The sequence below is a fragment of the Impatiens glandulifera genome, chromosome 1 (genome assembly GCF_907164915.1).
Source record: "Impatiens glandulifera chromosome 1, dImpGla2.1, whole genome shotgun sequence".
Lineage (NCBI taxonomy): Eukaryota > Viridiplantae > Streptophyta > Magnoliopsida > Ericales > Balsaminaceae > Impatiens > Impatiens glandulifera.
In genome coordinates this window covers 9013912-9030819 of record NC_061862.1, presented here as the reverse complement: position 1 = coordinate 9030819, position 16908 = coordinate 9013912, and the positions used below count along the sequence as shown (strand labels likewise).

The following is a 16908-nucleotide window of genomic DNA, read 5'->3' as shown; positions in this document are numbered from 1 at the left end:
GGTTATCGGTTTTTTTAGAGCCTAGATAGATATGAGATTTTTACAAAATAATTATATAAATTATTTTTAAAGAAAATTATAATTTTTTATTAGCCCATTAAAAAAAAATTAAACTAAACATTTGATCTGACTTTCATAAGAATTTACTAGTAAAATATTAATTGTATTTTTTATTAATAATATATGAATATTTTAATAAATAATTTAAAGAAAGATTGATTAGCAACATAATGCTGGATTCTTTTAATAATTAAATCGAATTCAAATAATTCACGTCTTATCAATCTTTCAATTCTTTCATCAATATAAATCCAAATAATCCTATATCAAACTAAACCTAAAATTAATTAAATAAAAAGCAAAAAAGGGAATATAGAAGAAAAGTGAAATAAAAAAGAAATATAAAGGCAGCTAACACAGCTCAATTCATCTTTCAAATGACGCATAATGGGTCCCACTAACAACCCATCACGAGCATTTCATTTTCAAAAAAAAAATATTTAGAAAAAATATCTCTTCAAATCTTTTATTTCTTTCTATATTTAAACACAGAAGTGGGCGGGCACCATCCTCAAAATTACTTCAGATTATACAATATAGAGAGAGAGAAAAAAGAAGAACAGGAAACCGCAAGCACCAGATTGATCAAAGGTAATTCATTACTCTTCTTCTTCTTCTTTGATCGATCGCGTAATCTCGAACTAGTTTTATATATCTCAAATCTGTCAATCCTGCTTTCAATCGGTGTAATTTAAGGTCAGATTTACTGATTAGATCGATCTATATAGTATTGTATTGGATCTGTTACTTTATAGTTTGAGAATAGTCGTGAATTGGATTATTGACTTCAACTTTGCCGATTTCCGTCTTGTAATGTACATTGCTAGATTTATTTATGATTTACTACTATTGATGAAAGACGGTTATTGACGGATTCATCGGATCTACTCTGATTGTTGATAATACACCATTTCTTTGTAGATTTTAGGCTGATCTAATAAATTAATTAATGCTTTGACCTACTTTGAATTTATAGTCATAGGTGTTAGATCTTCAAATATGAATTGGTTTTAGTTTATTTGATGTAGTTTCTTTATTAGGAAATGGCGGACGGTGAAGATATTCAGCCTCTTGTTTGTGACAATGGAACTGGGATGGTCAAGGTAAGAACTGTGTACATTTGGGATTGAATTGATTTGATCTTTTTAGATCTTTTATAATTTGTGTAAGTTATAGGCAGGGTTTGCTGGAGATGATGCTCCTAGGGCTGTATTTCCCAGTATTGTGGGTAGACCTCGTCATACTGGTGTAATGGTTGGCATGGGCCAAAAGGATGCTTATGTTGGTGATGAGGCTCAATCGAAAAGGGGTATTTTGACATTGAAATATCCGATTGAGCATGGTATAGTGAGTAATTGGGATGATATGGAAAAGATTTGGCATCACACTTTTTACAATGAGCTTCGTGTAGCACCGGAAGAACATCCGGTTCTCCTCACTGAAGCTCCTCTTAACCCTAAGGCGAATCGTGAAAAGATGACTCAAATCATGTTTGAGACATTCAACACTCCTGCCATGTATGTCGCCATCCAGGCTGTTTTGTCTCTTTACGCCAGTGGTCGTACAACAGGTAGACACTTAGTTCATATTGCTCTAACAATTCACAAGTTTAATTCTTAACTGACAAAACTGATTTGATTTCAGGTATTGTGCTGGACTCCGGTGATGGTGTGAGCCACACGGTTCCTATTTACGAAGGATACGCCCTTCCACACGCAATCCTCCGTCTGGATCTTGCAGGGCGCGATCTAACAGACGCCCTCATGAAGATATTGACCGAGCGTGGCTACTCCTTCACGACCACAGCCGAGCGGGAAATAGTGAGAGATGTGAAAGAGAAACTAGCCTACATTGCCCTAGACTATGAGCAAGAGCTAGAAACTGCAAAGACAAGTTCAGCCGTGGAGAAGACCTACGAGCTTCCGGATGGGCAAATCATCACTATTGGAGCAGAGAGATTCCGTTGCCCTGAAGTTCTCTTCCAGCCATCCATGATCGGAATGGAAGCTGCTGGTATTCACGAGACTACCTATAACTCCATAATGAAGTGCGATGTGGATATCAGGAAAGATTTATACGGGAACATCGTACTGAGCGGAGGGTCAACCATGTTCCCCGGCATTGCTGATAGGATGAGCAAAGAGATAACCGCATTAGCCCCCAGTAGCATGAAGATCAAGGTGGTTGCGCCACCGGAGAGGAAATACAGTGTCTGGATTGGAGGTTCTATTTTGGCATCACTCAGCACATTCCAACAGGTAATATTAAATCATTTTCTTTCTTTCAATTGGCTTAGTAATAATATTATCAACAATGATATTTCAGATGTGGATTTCCAAGTCAGAGTACGATGAATCAGGTCCATCCATCGTCCACAGGAAGTGCTTCTAGAATTGAAGAACCAGAGATATGTATTTATTTATATAACTAGTATTGATTATAAAAAAAAAATGTCATGTCCTGCATTTATCATTTGCTTTATTTTCTTTGCGCACGAGTTTTTGTATTGCTATTCTTATATCCTGGTTTGGTGTTTGGGGTTTGTATTTGAATTCAAGTATATTGGAATGCAAGAAACCATTTTGTAAGTCTATCTATTTAATTCTGCAAAGATATTGTAAGTTTCAAATAGGTAAAATACCTTACATGTCCAAATAAGAGATTCTTAGAAGATGATCAAGTTGTTTGGGTGAAGTTGAAATTAGATGGGGCAACAGTGTCGATAAAACCTCGAATGGATAATTCAGGAACACACATATTGTTGTCCCTCGTCGCGGTCTTCATTTCACGGTCTACAAAGATGACAATGACAGTAATATCGTCGTGATAATGACGTCTTACTCCTTTCTCCATCTTTTTAAGTTCGTCGTATCTCATTTCCCTTTTCCTTCCGGCTTCTTTCAAAGCTGTTGTTAAAAGTCTTCTTGCAATTCCCTGTAATCACAATCTTCTAGTTAGAATTTATAAGACTTGAAAACAATAACAAAAATAAGAACTTACAGTTCTAGGGTATTTGTACACAATCTCAACAGCCTCCTGATTAGTCATATGTTCCCAAAGTCCATCAGATGCAAATATAACGAATTTGTCATTGGGTTGTAAAGGTCTCGAGCTCAACGAAGGCTCCGCCGATAATACTGGCCTACGAATCGGTTCAGCTAGATGGAATCTCGGAAACGATGAATCAATAGAGAATTCTGGCTGCTTCAAGTATGCATCCCCAATTGACCTTGAAACCTATTTAACAAAGAAAGGGTTGTAACTTGTAATTATTATTACACAATCTTGATGATCTTGAGTAAACAAACCTGAATAATTCCTTTGATACGCCAAGCCCCGTTTTTCATGACAACAATATGCGAATCATCAGGGTGTGAAGACCTTAGTTCATCTCTAACCTCCTCCATACATGCATTGTGATCACTAGTCAATTGTTCAGCAACGATTTTATTCGATTTACTCAGACAACCGATTACAGCTCGTGAATCGCCTACATTTGCAATGTATAATGTTCCATTCCAGATCACTCCAACTAGACAACAAGATCCAATTGCTGCAATCAATGGTTTCAATCCTAAACTTCGCCTCACTAGAGTCAGAAATCCATCTTCAGTAGCTGAAAAAGCAGCACTCAGGATCTCTTCCGTTATACTTCCGTTTTCTTTGGCTAGCTCTGTATCAATCAATCAATGTATGTAAACAACAATTTAGAAGAAGAAGAACAAGAAGAAGAAGATGAACAAGAAGTGATTACTGTTTAGATGACGAAAGAGGTGCTCAGAGACGAATCTAGATGCTTCAGGGCCGCCATGTCCATCATAAACACCAATGAAAGTTCCGTCACGGCCAGTTTCAACCTGGCTATGATCCTCAATAACCACATTGGCCTGAACTACAGCAAATGAAAATTCACCGCAGGAATGCTTATCAAGGTCTCTATACCAAACAAGTTGATCGTTTCCACCACCGCAAGAACCATCATCATTATCCTTGTTCATACGAGCATATCGACCTACAGGTCGCCAACATGCGGAAACTATCCTTTCTAGCCACGAAAGCATCCCTCATTTCCCTCCTCAACCAAACCCTAGTTATTATCAATCACTCAATTACCTAACACAACAGTACCGCCATACAAGATATGCGTATATATAAACCAATTAACATATATCCTACAAAGTTCACTCTCAAAAATAACTAAAATCAACGCAGATTGAAATACATATATATATAAGCTGAACCGATGATGAGTTCTATGAAGAAGACGACGATAGTTACAGCTTACAGGTTTTGCTCTTCTTCTTCTTCTTCTACGACAATTTCTTGCTAAAGAACTAAAGAACTGAAGATAAACAACAAAATTGATCAATGCATTGAAAGATGTGAATCATGTGATAATAGTGATTCAGAATGAACAAGAATTGGCGTAAGTAAGAGCAATCAAGGAAGAAAGTTATATAATATACACTACTATCATGAAGACGCCTAAATACATAGCGACGTAATGCAAACGAAGTAGAGGAGATGAAATCTTACTTGAAGAACAGACGTATGAAGATCGGAAGAAGGACCTCCAATGGCGATCGAGAGAGAGAGATTTAGAGAGAGATTTAGAGAGAGAAAGAGAGGAGAGAACGAAGGTTGACGAAACCGTGTGAGCAAGAGTCCCCATTTTTTATATGATTCTCTCCAGGTGTGTAAATATCACTTTTTATGCACTCTGAAATTACAGGAATGCACTTATCACATTTCATTTTATTTAATAACAATTCTTTAATTTTTGTTTATTATTTTAAATAGGAGAATCTTTATTTTTTATTTTTTTTTGGTGAATTTGTGTTTTAATATATATTATATTGTCATGTTTGTTGAGTGTATTTCTTGTTTCTTTTCTTTTGCTCATGTTTTAATGCAAGAAGTCAATTTCGTGACGTAATTCACAACTACTTTTTTAATACAAACATTAATGTTTTGAATTAAATATTAATATGTCAACAATCAATCGAATATCCTTTCCAGAAACTATGAAACTCCATTCACAAATTAAATTGAAACAATAAATTAAAGGGTGCATTTTAAACCTCAATTCAATTTAATTTTTGAATAAAAATTGAAACCAACACAATTTAGTGATTTATTTGAACTAATAAGAATGAAATAGTTAAATTAAAACTTTTTTTGTGGATACCCTAACTTTCTTGAGTTATAGGGGTTCGAGCTCGTATTTTGTTTGTCTAGTTAAATTGGTTAAGTATGTTTGCGGGTTATATGTTTAATCCGCGATGATTAGTCGCATTCAGAAGAAAAACGAAACCAACCTTAAAAATAAAAAACTTCAAATACAAATAAGTGTAAAAAAAACTTACTTTTTTTTTCTTAGGAAAAATTATTGTGAAGATCATTATGATAGATAGTGGGATTCGAATTCTTAATTATTTTATTCCATTTAATGAAAAGGCTTGGACTTTATGAAGGACGAAATCCAATTCTGAAGTTAAGGTATCCAATTTTACTTTTCTTTTTTCTTTTAATTTTCACTTAGGTGGTTCTAATCTTGCCACTTCTCCATGACAAAAATAAAGCTCGTTTGATGGTGTGTTATTTGAGGTTATTGATATATTTTTTTTGAAAAAACATTAATAAAATAATTTATAAGTTATTTAAAATTTTAATTGTTAAATTACTGTAATATATTTTTTATTTAAATTTTATAAAGTTAAAGTAAATATATTTTTTGTTGATTAATTGAGTGATTATAAATAAATAATGTATGATAAGTAAATTTTATAGTAAAAAACTAAATAATTTAAAAAATAAGTTATTTGAGTTTTTAATTAATTAATTTAAAAATTAATTTAAATTTTATAAAAAAATAAAATGAGAATATTTTGAATTATAAATTAAATAATTGTATAGCTAAAAAATATGCTATAAGTCAGTTTTTTTTTTATATTGTGTGATAAATAAATAAGTTATTTGAAATTTTTAAAGAAAGAATGATCAAAATATCCTACATGTATATTGAAAATAAGTTAATTGAAATTTTTATGGAATGAATGATCAAAATATTCTTGTATATTGAATAATTTAATGATTAAATAGTAGTCACTCCATAATAAATTTTTTATTTTATAAAACTTATAAATATAATCTAAATACTAAAATCTGAATTTTATAAAACTTATATTGTCAGCCTATCTATCTCTTTGTCCATTAACCATGAAATGTCATTAATTTATAATCTTCTAAAATGATTTATAAATGTCATAAATATATATTATTTTGTGAATTATCGAGAACGGGTGATCTTTTATTCTATTAAATCGATTCTTTACACCGAACCATCTTGACGTGGTGGGTATCGATCCTAGGATAAGCCCAACAAATCCTTACGGATACATCGGTCCAGAATTATTATTAATCTCCAATGATCAATTATGATAACCTGTTGAAAATATATAATTTTTTTTTTTATTTTGGGGATGGGGGCAGCCCCAAGGCCAGGCCGGCAGTGGTGGGTGGGTATAATTAAAATATTATTATTTTTAGAGTGATTTATATTGTTTACTTGATTTGATCAGACCATTGAAATATTAGAAATGAAAAGGGTGTATTTTTTTTCTCTGAATTTTCATTTCGAAAAGTAAAGATTTCGGTTGACATTGGCACAAGCAGCATGTGACACAATTTAAGTTAAATGTAAACTTCAGTTGACCTGACCTGTATTATTAAATCCTTCTTAAATGCTACTTGCTCCAAAATCGGTTGACTTTTCATCATCCATCCATCAACTTCAGTCTGAAACCCACCTAAGACCACAACTAGTAAAAAATAAAACAAAATAATGACTGCTTTATTTGAAAAATTAATAGAAATCCAACTCTCAAAATTGTGTCATAATTTACATCATGGTGCGAATGTGCAATTGATCCTATCAGTTGAATAATTTGTCCCCAATACCCACCATTGACGAATCGACTTAAGGTTGCGGTTTTCAAATAACATAAGGGGTGGAGGTTTCATGTTTGATTCCAACTAAGAACGCTATGATGATGTTGGATTATCGTGCACAGAATTTCAAGAAGAAGAAATTGTAAATAAATATGATGGTCAAAAAGTGCAACAGTTTAAGGTGTGTGTACGAATCATGAGAATTGTAGGAAAAGTGGATAAAGTCATAAGAAGAACATAACAAAAAAGTGGGAGACTATAAATCTTGACCATTATGATCCACAAACATGAAGACATGATCACCAGATCATATATCATGTATTGTTTTTTTCCCATGCTTTTTCCTTTGGGATCATCTTATTATAGATGATAAAATTGCTTTAATTTTTCCCATTTCTAGAATTTCTCCAGTTACTACTTACTACTAATATGAGATAACTAAATTGTCATCTTCAACAGTCAACCTCCAAGCACTTTTTGAATGGGACACATGATACTTACCAAATAAAAGCTAACCAGTCACATTCTTACTTGTAATAGAAAACTGAGAAAATACTGAAATTTTATTTTCACAAAATTATGGATTTAAAGAGCAATTTAAACTGCTGCAACACAGTCCCTCAAAATCTGGAAATGCAAATAGATCCTGCATGTGGGATCTGAACAATCAACCATTATTCAGAAACAAATAAGTAAAATAGAGATTATGTAAGAAAAAACATCTTTTATTAATTGACTCCCATATTTATCCTGATTACAAGAAGATTAAACATGTGCAAAGCTCTCAAAGATAAATGGATCCCTTTCTGCTATCAGTAAAGTTCTCATTTCTATTCATCATTTGTTGTGAAGTTTCCTGGTCCTCCATCAAGCTTCCTCCTCCTTAGCCATTACTTATTGTGAAATCAGCTCTTCAAGGGGGATTTTTTTTTGCTTGACTTGTTCTTGTTGGAAATTTTAGGGTCACTTGTATAATAAATAATTGTGCATGTGTCATATTTAATATAAGCCAAAATAATGTGATCTAATGTGAAATTAAGTTTATGGCTTATGGGTGTATTTGTCATGAAAATAAAGTGAGGATACCTAAGTGACATTTCTAATTTTATGAAGGGGCTAAATTAGAAATTGTCAAACTATAATAACTAACTTATTGTTGGTTATATGTAACGGTAATGGTCCCCATTTGAAGTAACGTCAATTCTCCTTTGCGTCCCCATCAACAGAGAGAGAAACCTATTGACTTACTCATCAAATGGAAGAACCATTCCATATAAGGAAAGTTTAAGGAAAGATTCATTTAATCCATGCAAAGTTTAAGGAAAGAGAAGATTCACAATTCATGCGATTAATTAAGGTACGCTTCCGCAGCATTCAAGATTTTAATTTCTCACACATTAAATTATGATCTAATTAGGATAATTCTAACAATTGGTATCAGAGCCATCCTAATTTAATTATGTGAGAAAATTATATCGGTGTAAATATATATGCATGCAATTTATATGCATGTAATTCATATTTAAAGCATGTTATTAGGAATATATATATATATATATATATATATATATATATATACATTAATTTGTGATAATTTGAAATAAATTTGGTATAAAAATTTATCATAGATTTATGAATATTAAGATTCTCTCATCGGTTAAGTTCCTATATATGGATATTTAGATTATATCGGTTAAGTTCCTATATATATGGATATTTAAGATTCTCTTGTTAAGTCTTGTTAAAGAGGAACGATTATATATCAATTAAGATTAATTAAGATTGACGATAGATTTAAGATATATTATAATTATCTATTTTGATTAGTTATTATATTATTAAGATAAGATCCCTAGTTTCAGGGATAGATAATTTCAACGCATGTATGTTATTCGGATTATATATATATATATATGCTTGAATTATTTATAAATTTTTATATATATATATATATATATATGCTTGAATTATTTATAAATTATTTAAAAACATGTTATCAAAGTAAGATAATATAAAGATTTTACATTATTTAAAGAGTAACAGTTATACATATCATTAAGATTGACTTGACGATAGATTAAGGTCAAACAATTATCATTAAGATAGATTCCTAGATTTATGTATATTTCAAGAATATATATATATATGCATGAATTTATTTATAGATTATTTAAAAATATGTTTTTTTTTTTTTTTGGATTAATAAATATATTGATTTTGATAATCGAATATATATGTTAATAAATTAAGGAATATTTTGAATTTTCTCTTTTCAATGATTTCGGAATATATGGATATATTGATTTTTCCAATAATATGGAATAACTAATTACTGATTACAGAATATAAAGATTTATGATATTATTTAATAAGGTTTACTAGATTTATGGATAATTAGATTCTTGTTTAGATTTTATCGTTAAAGGGAGAAATTCTCTGTTTTAAAGTTTAGATTTTCTCGTTAAAGGAGGAATTATCCGTTTTAAATTGACGGTTGATATTGGTTTAGATTTTCTTGTTAAAGGGAGAAATTCTCTGTTTTAAATTGACCGTGTTTAGATTTTCTTGTTAAACGGTTTAGATTTTCTCGTTAAAGGGGTTAAAGGGAGAAATTCTCTGTTTTAAATTGACCGTGTTTTAAATTGACGGTTGATATTTGTTGTTAAGGGATTAAATAATATATAATATATATTATAAATGAGAAGAGAATTAAGGAATAATGTTTAAGGTTAAGTATATATATATATAAATCAATATATAATAAAATTTTAATTATATCCTTTATTTTAGGATTAAAAGATTAAGGTTAATGATTATTAATAAATTAATTAATAATTGGATTTAGGCTAATATTTGAAATTTGGTCAAATAAATCTTGAAGATTTATTATTTAATTTAATTTAATTAATATGAGACATTACAAATTTCAAAATCAAGTAAGATTTGGCCTATAGTATAATTTTATTTTTTATAATAAAATAAATTATATGTTTCTTGGAAAATTATATATTATTGATTTGAGTTATATACAATAATATAACATTTAAATTTAAATTAATGATATTATTGTTCATTATTTGGATTGTATTGATTGATACAAATAATCACCAAAGTGACCATGTTTGTTGAAATTAATTCAAGACAATTTTGAATGGTAGTATTGTGTAATTCATGTGATTATATTATTTGGCCCAAAGGCTGATAATTAATTGACAGAATTGCATTAATACTTGTGATGATAAATATGTAATAATTATAAAGTCTTATTTATGTGAATAATTAATCCATCCAAAGATAGATTGATTATTTGACATGTCTTACTATTAATATTTGATCATTACACCAAAATACTATTAGCAATTAATATTACTGTCCAAAGACTTGATATTAATGTTGCATTAAGTATTTTGAGATGGGATAAATCATTATTTGAATTTAATTGTTACTTAAGTTTATAAATGTGAGCAACTATTTTATTAAATATTCTAAGTGATTAAGGGCTATAATTTTTTATTATGTCAAGTTAAAGATAGTTTTTTTTTTTAGACGAGACTGCAATATTTTTTTGAGGATATTGAGTTTGAGGGGAGAAAAGATTGTGTCTTTAAAAATGATTTAGATCAATAATTCCTATTGTCGAATACTTGTTTTATATCTCAAGTGTTTTTTTGACATTTATAAGGATTTTATTGATATTGAGGATAATGTTCAAAAATCAAGAATAACAAGACAATATGATCAAACTCATTAAGTACAAACTCAACAACCTCAAAATCAAGTGTCTTTATGACAATCCAATTTAATTAAATTACTCTTTAAGAACAATTTATGGTACCCGTTACATATTTTGATATGGAGCTTCACCATAGTAGATGTTAAGGGGTTTTTCAATAGAGACATTGAAAAACAATTTGGTGCAATGAAAATACTTTGTGTCGAGAGACCAAATTAATATGGTTTGCAAATTAAAGAAATTCATCTATAGACTTAAAGAAGCATCTCGTTAGTGATACCACAAATTTTACAAAATAATAATTCTCTCTTTTGGTTTTGAGGTGAATTTAATTGATTATTTGTGTATCACATGTTCAGTGGGAGTAAACGTCTATTTATGGTTTTACTATGGGTGACATTTTGTTTGTCACAAATTTTGCTTGACATTAAGTAGCCAATACTTACGAGATATTTGAAAAGAACGAAGAATTAAATGCTCACATATAGAAAGTCGGAAAGTCTTGAGATCATTGAGTATTCTGACTCCGATATTACGGGATGCCAAAATAGTATGAATCTACTTCGGATAATATTTTTCGCTAGTTGGTTTTGTCGTTTCTTGAAGAAGTGTCAAACAAACACTTATGGCGTCATCCACTATTGCAGCGAAATTTATGACATGTTACTAGGCATCAAATTAAGTGATTTTGACATCAAGTTTATTTTATGAAATAAATAATACAAAGTGGATAGATTTCTATAAAATATATATGTACAAACTCTATGGTTATGAACCTCATGGCAATAAGTTTATCATCTAATGTCTTTCATGAGGATATTGCTCGTAGAGTGTTGTAGAGATCAACGATCTCTAACTTCAGTGGGAGTTTGTAATTTTGACATCTTCCAGTTTAATTATTTTATAGATATTTATAAAGTTTTTTATTCTGATCAGAATTTAAGTATTATTCAGTTCCTTACACTTTGTATAATTATGTTTAAAGTATGATCTCACTAAAGTTAAGTAGGACCAGTTGAAAATTGACATGAAAAGATCACCTTGCATGAAATTTTCATTCCTCACATTCATGATATGATTTGTCAATTAATTGTATTGATTTATGTGATCATTGTTGGGTCTAGTTGTGCTTAAATACAACGACGAGCTCTTTGGTCCTATATTGATATAATTAATTGATAAAATTGTTTATACAACATATGATTAAGATGACATAAAACTTTAGGCGCATTATGGTTGATACATTTATTTTTGTACATACGTGACCCAGTGGGAGATTGTTGGAAATTTTAGGGTCACTTGTATAATAAATAATTGTGCATGTGTCATATTTAATATAAGCCAAAATAATGTGATCTAATGTGAAATTAAGTTTATGGCTTATGGGTGTATTTGTCATGAAAATAAAGTGAGGATACCTAAGTGACATTTCTAATTTTATGAAGGGGCTAAATTAGAAATTGTCAAACTATAATAACTAACTTATTGTTGGTTATATGTAACGGTAATGGTCCCCATTTGAAGTAACGTCAATTCTCCTTTGCGTCCCCATCAACAGAGAGAGAAACCTATTGACTTACTCATCAAATGGAAGAACCATTCCATATAAGGAAAGTTTAAGGAAAGATTCATTTAATCCATGCAAAGTTTAAGGAAAGAGAAGATTCACAATTCATGCGATTAATTAAGGTACGCTTCCGCAGCATTCAAGATTTTAATTTCTCACACATTAAATTATGATCTAATTAGGATAATTCTAACAGTTCTTAATCTGCCCCACCTAGATCCTTATAAATGAAAAGTTTTTTTGATGATGCAAAGTTAGGGAAGATGTCAAGAAATTGATGGCAGTCTGACTATTTATGCAGTTTTATTTCATTTCAACCACCAGACAAAGAACTGATTGACTATATTGCTGAGAAAATGAAGATGATAAGATGAACACTTTAAAATGTATTTTAGATTGAAATGGTAAAGAATATTACAAGTCTAATAAATATGCTTTATATAACAATTTTAAAGAAAACAAGAAAAGTAATTCTTACAATTGCCAATCTTACTTGACAACAGAAGTACTAGTCTGATTTGAAAGGCATTTACTAAAGAAATCTCTAAATAAGCCAAAATTGAGAAGAATCAGTGCACTTAAACTCTTAACCTAATGTATTTTGGTGCTAAATACCATCACTTCAAAATGAGTTCATTAAATTCAAGTTGATCTTTTCCAGGACATCAATAGTCTAGCCAGAAGTTCCAAGAATCCTAATAAAGAGATTGTTGTTGGGTTTACATCAGCAGCAAAACCACGGAATTTCTTAGAAGTCACGTAACAAATCAGTTTTCAAATCATTTACGACGAATAATAGATTTATCTAAAACTGAAATAGCACAAAACAATAACAACAGTACTGATGAGAATGCTGATGTTATGTTTGTACTGTGGAATTGGGCATAAGTTTTGAAGCCCAATTGCCTCATACAAAAGAAGGAAAAAACTCATATATATATATATATATATATATATTAAAAAAAGAATATATATATATATATATATATTATATTATATAATATAATATAAAATAAAATGTTAGGGCGGTGAAACTAAAATCTAGAAAATACATAAAGATAGAATTTGTAATTATAACTTTATTGAAATGATTCTCCAAAAGCAGTACGTAGGATATTGTTGGTCTGAACCTGGGTAAAATTCTTGTGTCGTTATTATGTTTATTTTTTTGTTTTTACGTTATTGTTCTACATCCATTACGATTGCTATATTTTCGATTTTTATTTTTCGGGTGATAGTTTTCACAACACCCTCAAACGGAATAAACAAACTGGATAAAGGTGTTATGAAAACTATCACCCGAAGAATGAAAAACGGAAATATAACAATAACGTAAAAGTAAAGAATAAACAGAATAACGACACAAAAGTTTTACCCAAATTCGGACTAACAATGTCCTACGTCCTGCTTTCGGAGAATCGTTTCAATAGAGTTATAATTACAAATTATAACCCTCTTTTAGATGTTTTAGATTTTAGTCTCACCACTTTTTACGACTCATTTACAATATAAATATATAACCTTTTAGAATTCATAATTAGAAAAGAATCATTTTCTATATATTATATTATATTATATTATATTATCTTTTTAGAATATATTATTCTCTCCATATAATATAATATATATGAATTTTTTTTTTTTTTTATATAACATTGAGAAACATTAAATTTGATCTCAAAATCTTATGTCCAATTTCACAAATCTCTATCTTGCCTCTATATCTATTGTCAAACGAACGAGCCTCTTCACTAAGAACATCTTAAATTCGATCCACCTACTTTGTATCTCATCCAGTTTATGTTATTGTTCTACATGCATTACGGTTGCTATATTTCTGCTTTTCAGTCTTCGGGTGATAGTTTCATTATTCGAGTGATACTTTTTTCAGTTTCATTATTCAAGTGATACTTTCTTCACAAATAGATTCAATGTGTTTGTTTTTTATTATGGAGACACGGTCAATAGAATGTTTAGACCATACTATCACCTTATACACATTCGTTCCATTATCAACCCATACGAATTCATGATAACGAATATGTGAATTTGATTGAAGCACCATCATTCTAACCTAACTGGTCTCCGTATTCTCATCGATCTCAATAAACTCTTCAAAATCATGATCAGCCTGACTAAATAGATCATTATTAAATATATTTGTTGGGATTCGAATTCATGTATCATTCATAGTGGGGTCATATAAATGTTCTTTTAAGTTTGTTCAATAGCACCACATCTTTCTAGAGAATTAAAGTCATACCAAAAGAAAAACGTTATGATTAGGTCCAAGCACGAGACACCCTCGATTTCAAGCCGACGTTTAAAGAGTCTGACGTAATAGTTTTAATTAAATCAAGTCTAATTCAATCGCTCTTTCTTTTCCGTTCTTTATCGGAGATAGCTACAACTTCAAATCGTGCCACCGACCTTTAAACATAAACTGCTTCATCTAGTTTATCAAAATTACAATTTTATAGGTGTGTTTAAATTTGAACTTTGAAATATTTTTAGAAAACAATTCATAATTCCCTAACTAGCAAATTCCAATAATGGATGAGCACCATGAACCCGGTACTTCTCCCAACAAGATAAAATAAAATAATAACATCTTACAACGCGTGTCTTCACCGACACTAAGTTTGCATGCCCATCATCCAAATTAATTGTGTCTATGACAGACACGTGTAATTGAGTGCCAGCGCTGTCCTTTCTCAAATCGACGTGTCCAATATACAATATCATATCTCTCTTATTTAAACTGTGCGTACATATCCGTTCTACTTCCATAACAACACATATCTGATATAACTAGCATTCGATTGAAAAAACCCATCTTTGAAGAAGAACATTTTAGCAGATCGAAAAGATGCAGTCAATGAAGGACGCAGCAACTAACGTCACCTCATCGGCCAAGGCCGGTCTCGAGAAGACCAAAGCCACCGCTCAAGAACAGGTTAAATGGTTAATCGGTCACTTATGTAGTCATCATGTAATTAACAATGAATTTATGTAATTATAGGTGGAGAAGATGCAGTCACGTGATCCAATGGAGAAGGACATGGCTGCTAGGAAGAAAGAAGAGCGTGTAGCCGAAGCAGAGTTGCGCAAGCTGGAGGAAAGGGAGAGGGCTAAATATGAGCATGCTGCTGCCGGCGCCGGCACTGGAACCACCGCCGGAACTGCTCACCTACCAACTGGGACTGGAGGGACTCACCCGGCTGGAACCACTAGGGTCGGTCTGGGCCATAACACCCGTACTGGAGGAGCTGGTACCGGTGGTATATAGACCAAATTTGCAATCTTTATGTATAATAATAAATTACTGTTCTATGTTGTGTATGTAAACTTGAACGGTTGTGTTTAGTTATGATTTCGAAATAAAACATATGTTCAGAATTAACAAGTTGCATGATAAAGAATGAATATATGTCACATCACATGTTGATTTCACGTGGTTAATCACATGATTAGTCAGATTAATTGGTTAGAAGATCGTTGAATAAGATTAAGATGGGAAAGAAAGTCAGGATACGACAAACTGCACATGATTAATTATCAGTTAATTAAACTGCCGGTTCTTGTAACCAATTAACCTTTCTATTTATAATATTAGTTGGGTTTTGATTTCTTCTCTCTTATCATAATTTCATTTCGATGAAGTTTATCATGAGTTGGTGCAGGATCATGACAACCCTTGTCGTGTTCTTGATTCTGCTTCAGTTTCTGTTTCCAACGTCTTCTCCGCCGCTTATTGAAGACAGCAGAACGAGGAAACAACTTTTATCGGCGCCGTCGAATACGATGATGCAGGCGGGAGGAGGAGGAGAGAGATCAAGAGACGTGGAAAACAATCAAAGCCTTAGGATTGTGCCACCTAGTATCCCCAATCCTTCACAGAATTAACTAGGATTTGTTGTATCTGATCTGATCTTTCCTTCTTCAGTAGATAGGTGTGTGTTTGTTTTTATGATAATGCTAAGCAACTGTCCACTTTGTATCTCATCCAGTTTTTATTTTTCAATGTCTTATTTATCTTCTTAATTGTAAATTTCATTTTATTACTTACATTTACATCAAGAACAAACTGATCTTGTAATACTCAGAAACTCCTTTTAATTATAACTTGGAACATAATTTTCTTTATTTCAAATTCAATTATGTGAAGGAAAAAAATAATAATTAGTTAATTTGTTATTGGGAGAAATGTTAATTTTATGTGATTTTAAATAAAGTCAGATTTATTAATTTATCGAAACAAAAATTATTAATGGTGTTAATTTTTGACAACTGTGTAATTATTAATTTATTTTTTTAATTCAGGTTATTTTTCAAATATTAAATATATAAATTTTTAATCAACATTTTGAAGATATCTTCAATTCCCCATCTCCTATTCTAAGCTCTAACTCAACACTCTAAACTTTTATTTCCTACTCTAAGCTCTAACTAACACTCTAAACTTTTAGTTGATTTTAGGCGATCTCCGTGCAGAAATTCTTCTTGTGTTTTATTAGGTAGGACACAGAAATTCTTCTTGTGTTTTATTAGGTAGGACACATTTAAAAACATAACCGAACTCACCCGATCTGATTTG

The 16908-nt window shown here is 30.9% G+C and overlaps 3 protein-coding genes across 6 annotated transcripts; 2 read left to right on the top strand and 1 right to left on the bottom strand.

The window, feature by feature from the left end:
- Nucleotides 1–570: 570 nt before the first annotated feature.
- On the top strand, nt 571–2648 carry LOC124921102 (actin-like). Of its 2 annotated transcripts, none has more exons than XM_047461714.1 (5): nt 571–651; nt 1089–1163; nt 1237–1630; nt 1705–2318; nt 2386–2648. In XM_047461714.1, exons 2-5 carry the CDS (start codon nt 1104–1106, stop codon nt 2449–2451), a joined length of 1134 nt encoding a protein of 377 aa, XP_047317670.1. In that variant the 5' UTR covers nt 571–651; nt 1089–1103; the 3' UTR covers nt 2452–2648. The 2 variants fall into 2 exon arrangements, with proteins under 2 accessions (XP_047317670.1, XP_047317671.1); XM_047461715.1 differs by having other exon boundaries at nt 572–651; nt 1101–1163.
- On the bottom strand, nt 2571–4782 carry LOC124921101 (probable protein phosphatase 2C 25). 3 transcript variants are annotated; one of them, XM_047461712.1, is made up of 6 exons: nt 4597–4782; nt 4346–4402; nt 3815–4147; nt 3369–3733; nt 3061–3297; nt 2571–2994 (listed from the first exon to the last, which is right to left on the bottom strand). In XM_047461712.1, exons 3-6 carry the CDS (start codon nt 4119–4121, stop codon nt 2737–2739), a joined length of 1167 nt encoding a protein of 388 aa, XP_047317668.1. In that variant the 5' UTR covers nt 4122–4147; nt 4346–4402; nt 4597–4782; the 3' UTR covers nt 2571–2736. The 3 variants fall into 3 exon arrangements, with proteins under 3 accessions (XP_047317668.1, XP_047317667.1, XP_047317669.1); XM_047461711.1 differs by having other exon boundaries at nt 3815–4402; XM_047461713.1 differs by lacking the exon at nt 4346–4402 and having other exon boundaries at nt 4597–4697.
- Nucleotides 4783–15312: 10530 nt separating this feature from the next.
- On the top strand, nt 15313–15615 carry LOC124922571 (late embryogenesis abundant protein 46). The gene has a single exon (XM_047463295.1). It carries the CDS (start codon nt 15343–15345, stop codon nt 15598–15600), a length of 258 nt encoding a protein of 85 aa, XP_047319251.1. The 5' UTR covers nt 15313–15342; the 3' UTR covers nt 15601–15615.
- Nucleotides 15616–16908: the final 1293 nt, after the last annotated feature.

Coding starts and splice junctions, on each gene's coding strand:
- LOC124921102 (XM_047461714.1), top strand. CDS start 1,104: ATGGCGGACGGTGAAGATATTCAGCCTCTTGTTTGTGACAATGGAACT. Junction 1,164..1,236: donor ATGGAACTGGGATGGTCAAG/GTAAGAACTGTG, acceptor TGTAAGTTATAG/GCAGGGTTTGCTGGAGATGA. Junction 2,319..2,385: donor CACTCAGCACATTCCAACAG/GTAATATTAAAT, acceptor ATGATATTTCAG/ATGTGGATTTCCAAGTCAGA.
- LOC124922571 (XM_047463295.1), top strand. CDS start 15,343: ATGCAGTCACGTGATCCAATGGAGAAGGACATGGCTGCTAGGAAGAAA.
- LOC124921101 (XM_047461711.1), bottom strand. CDS start 4,121: ATGCTTTCGTGGCTAGAAAGGATAGTTTCCGCATGTTGGCGACCTGTA. Junction 3,298..3,368: donor GTATCAAAGGAATTATTCAG/GTTTGTTTACTC, acceptor TTTGTTAAATAG/GTTTCAAGGTCAATTGGGGA. Junction 2,995..3,060: donor TGTACAAATACCCTAGAACT/GTAAGTTCTTAT, acceptor TTGTGATTACAG/GGAATTGCAAGAAGACTTTT.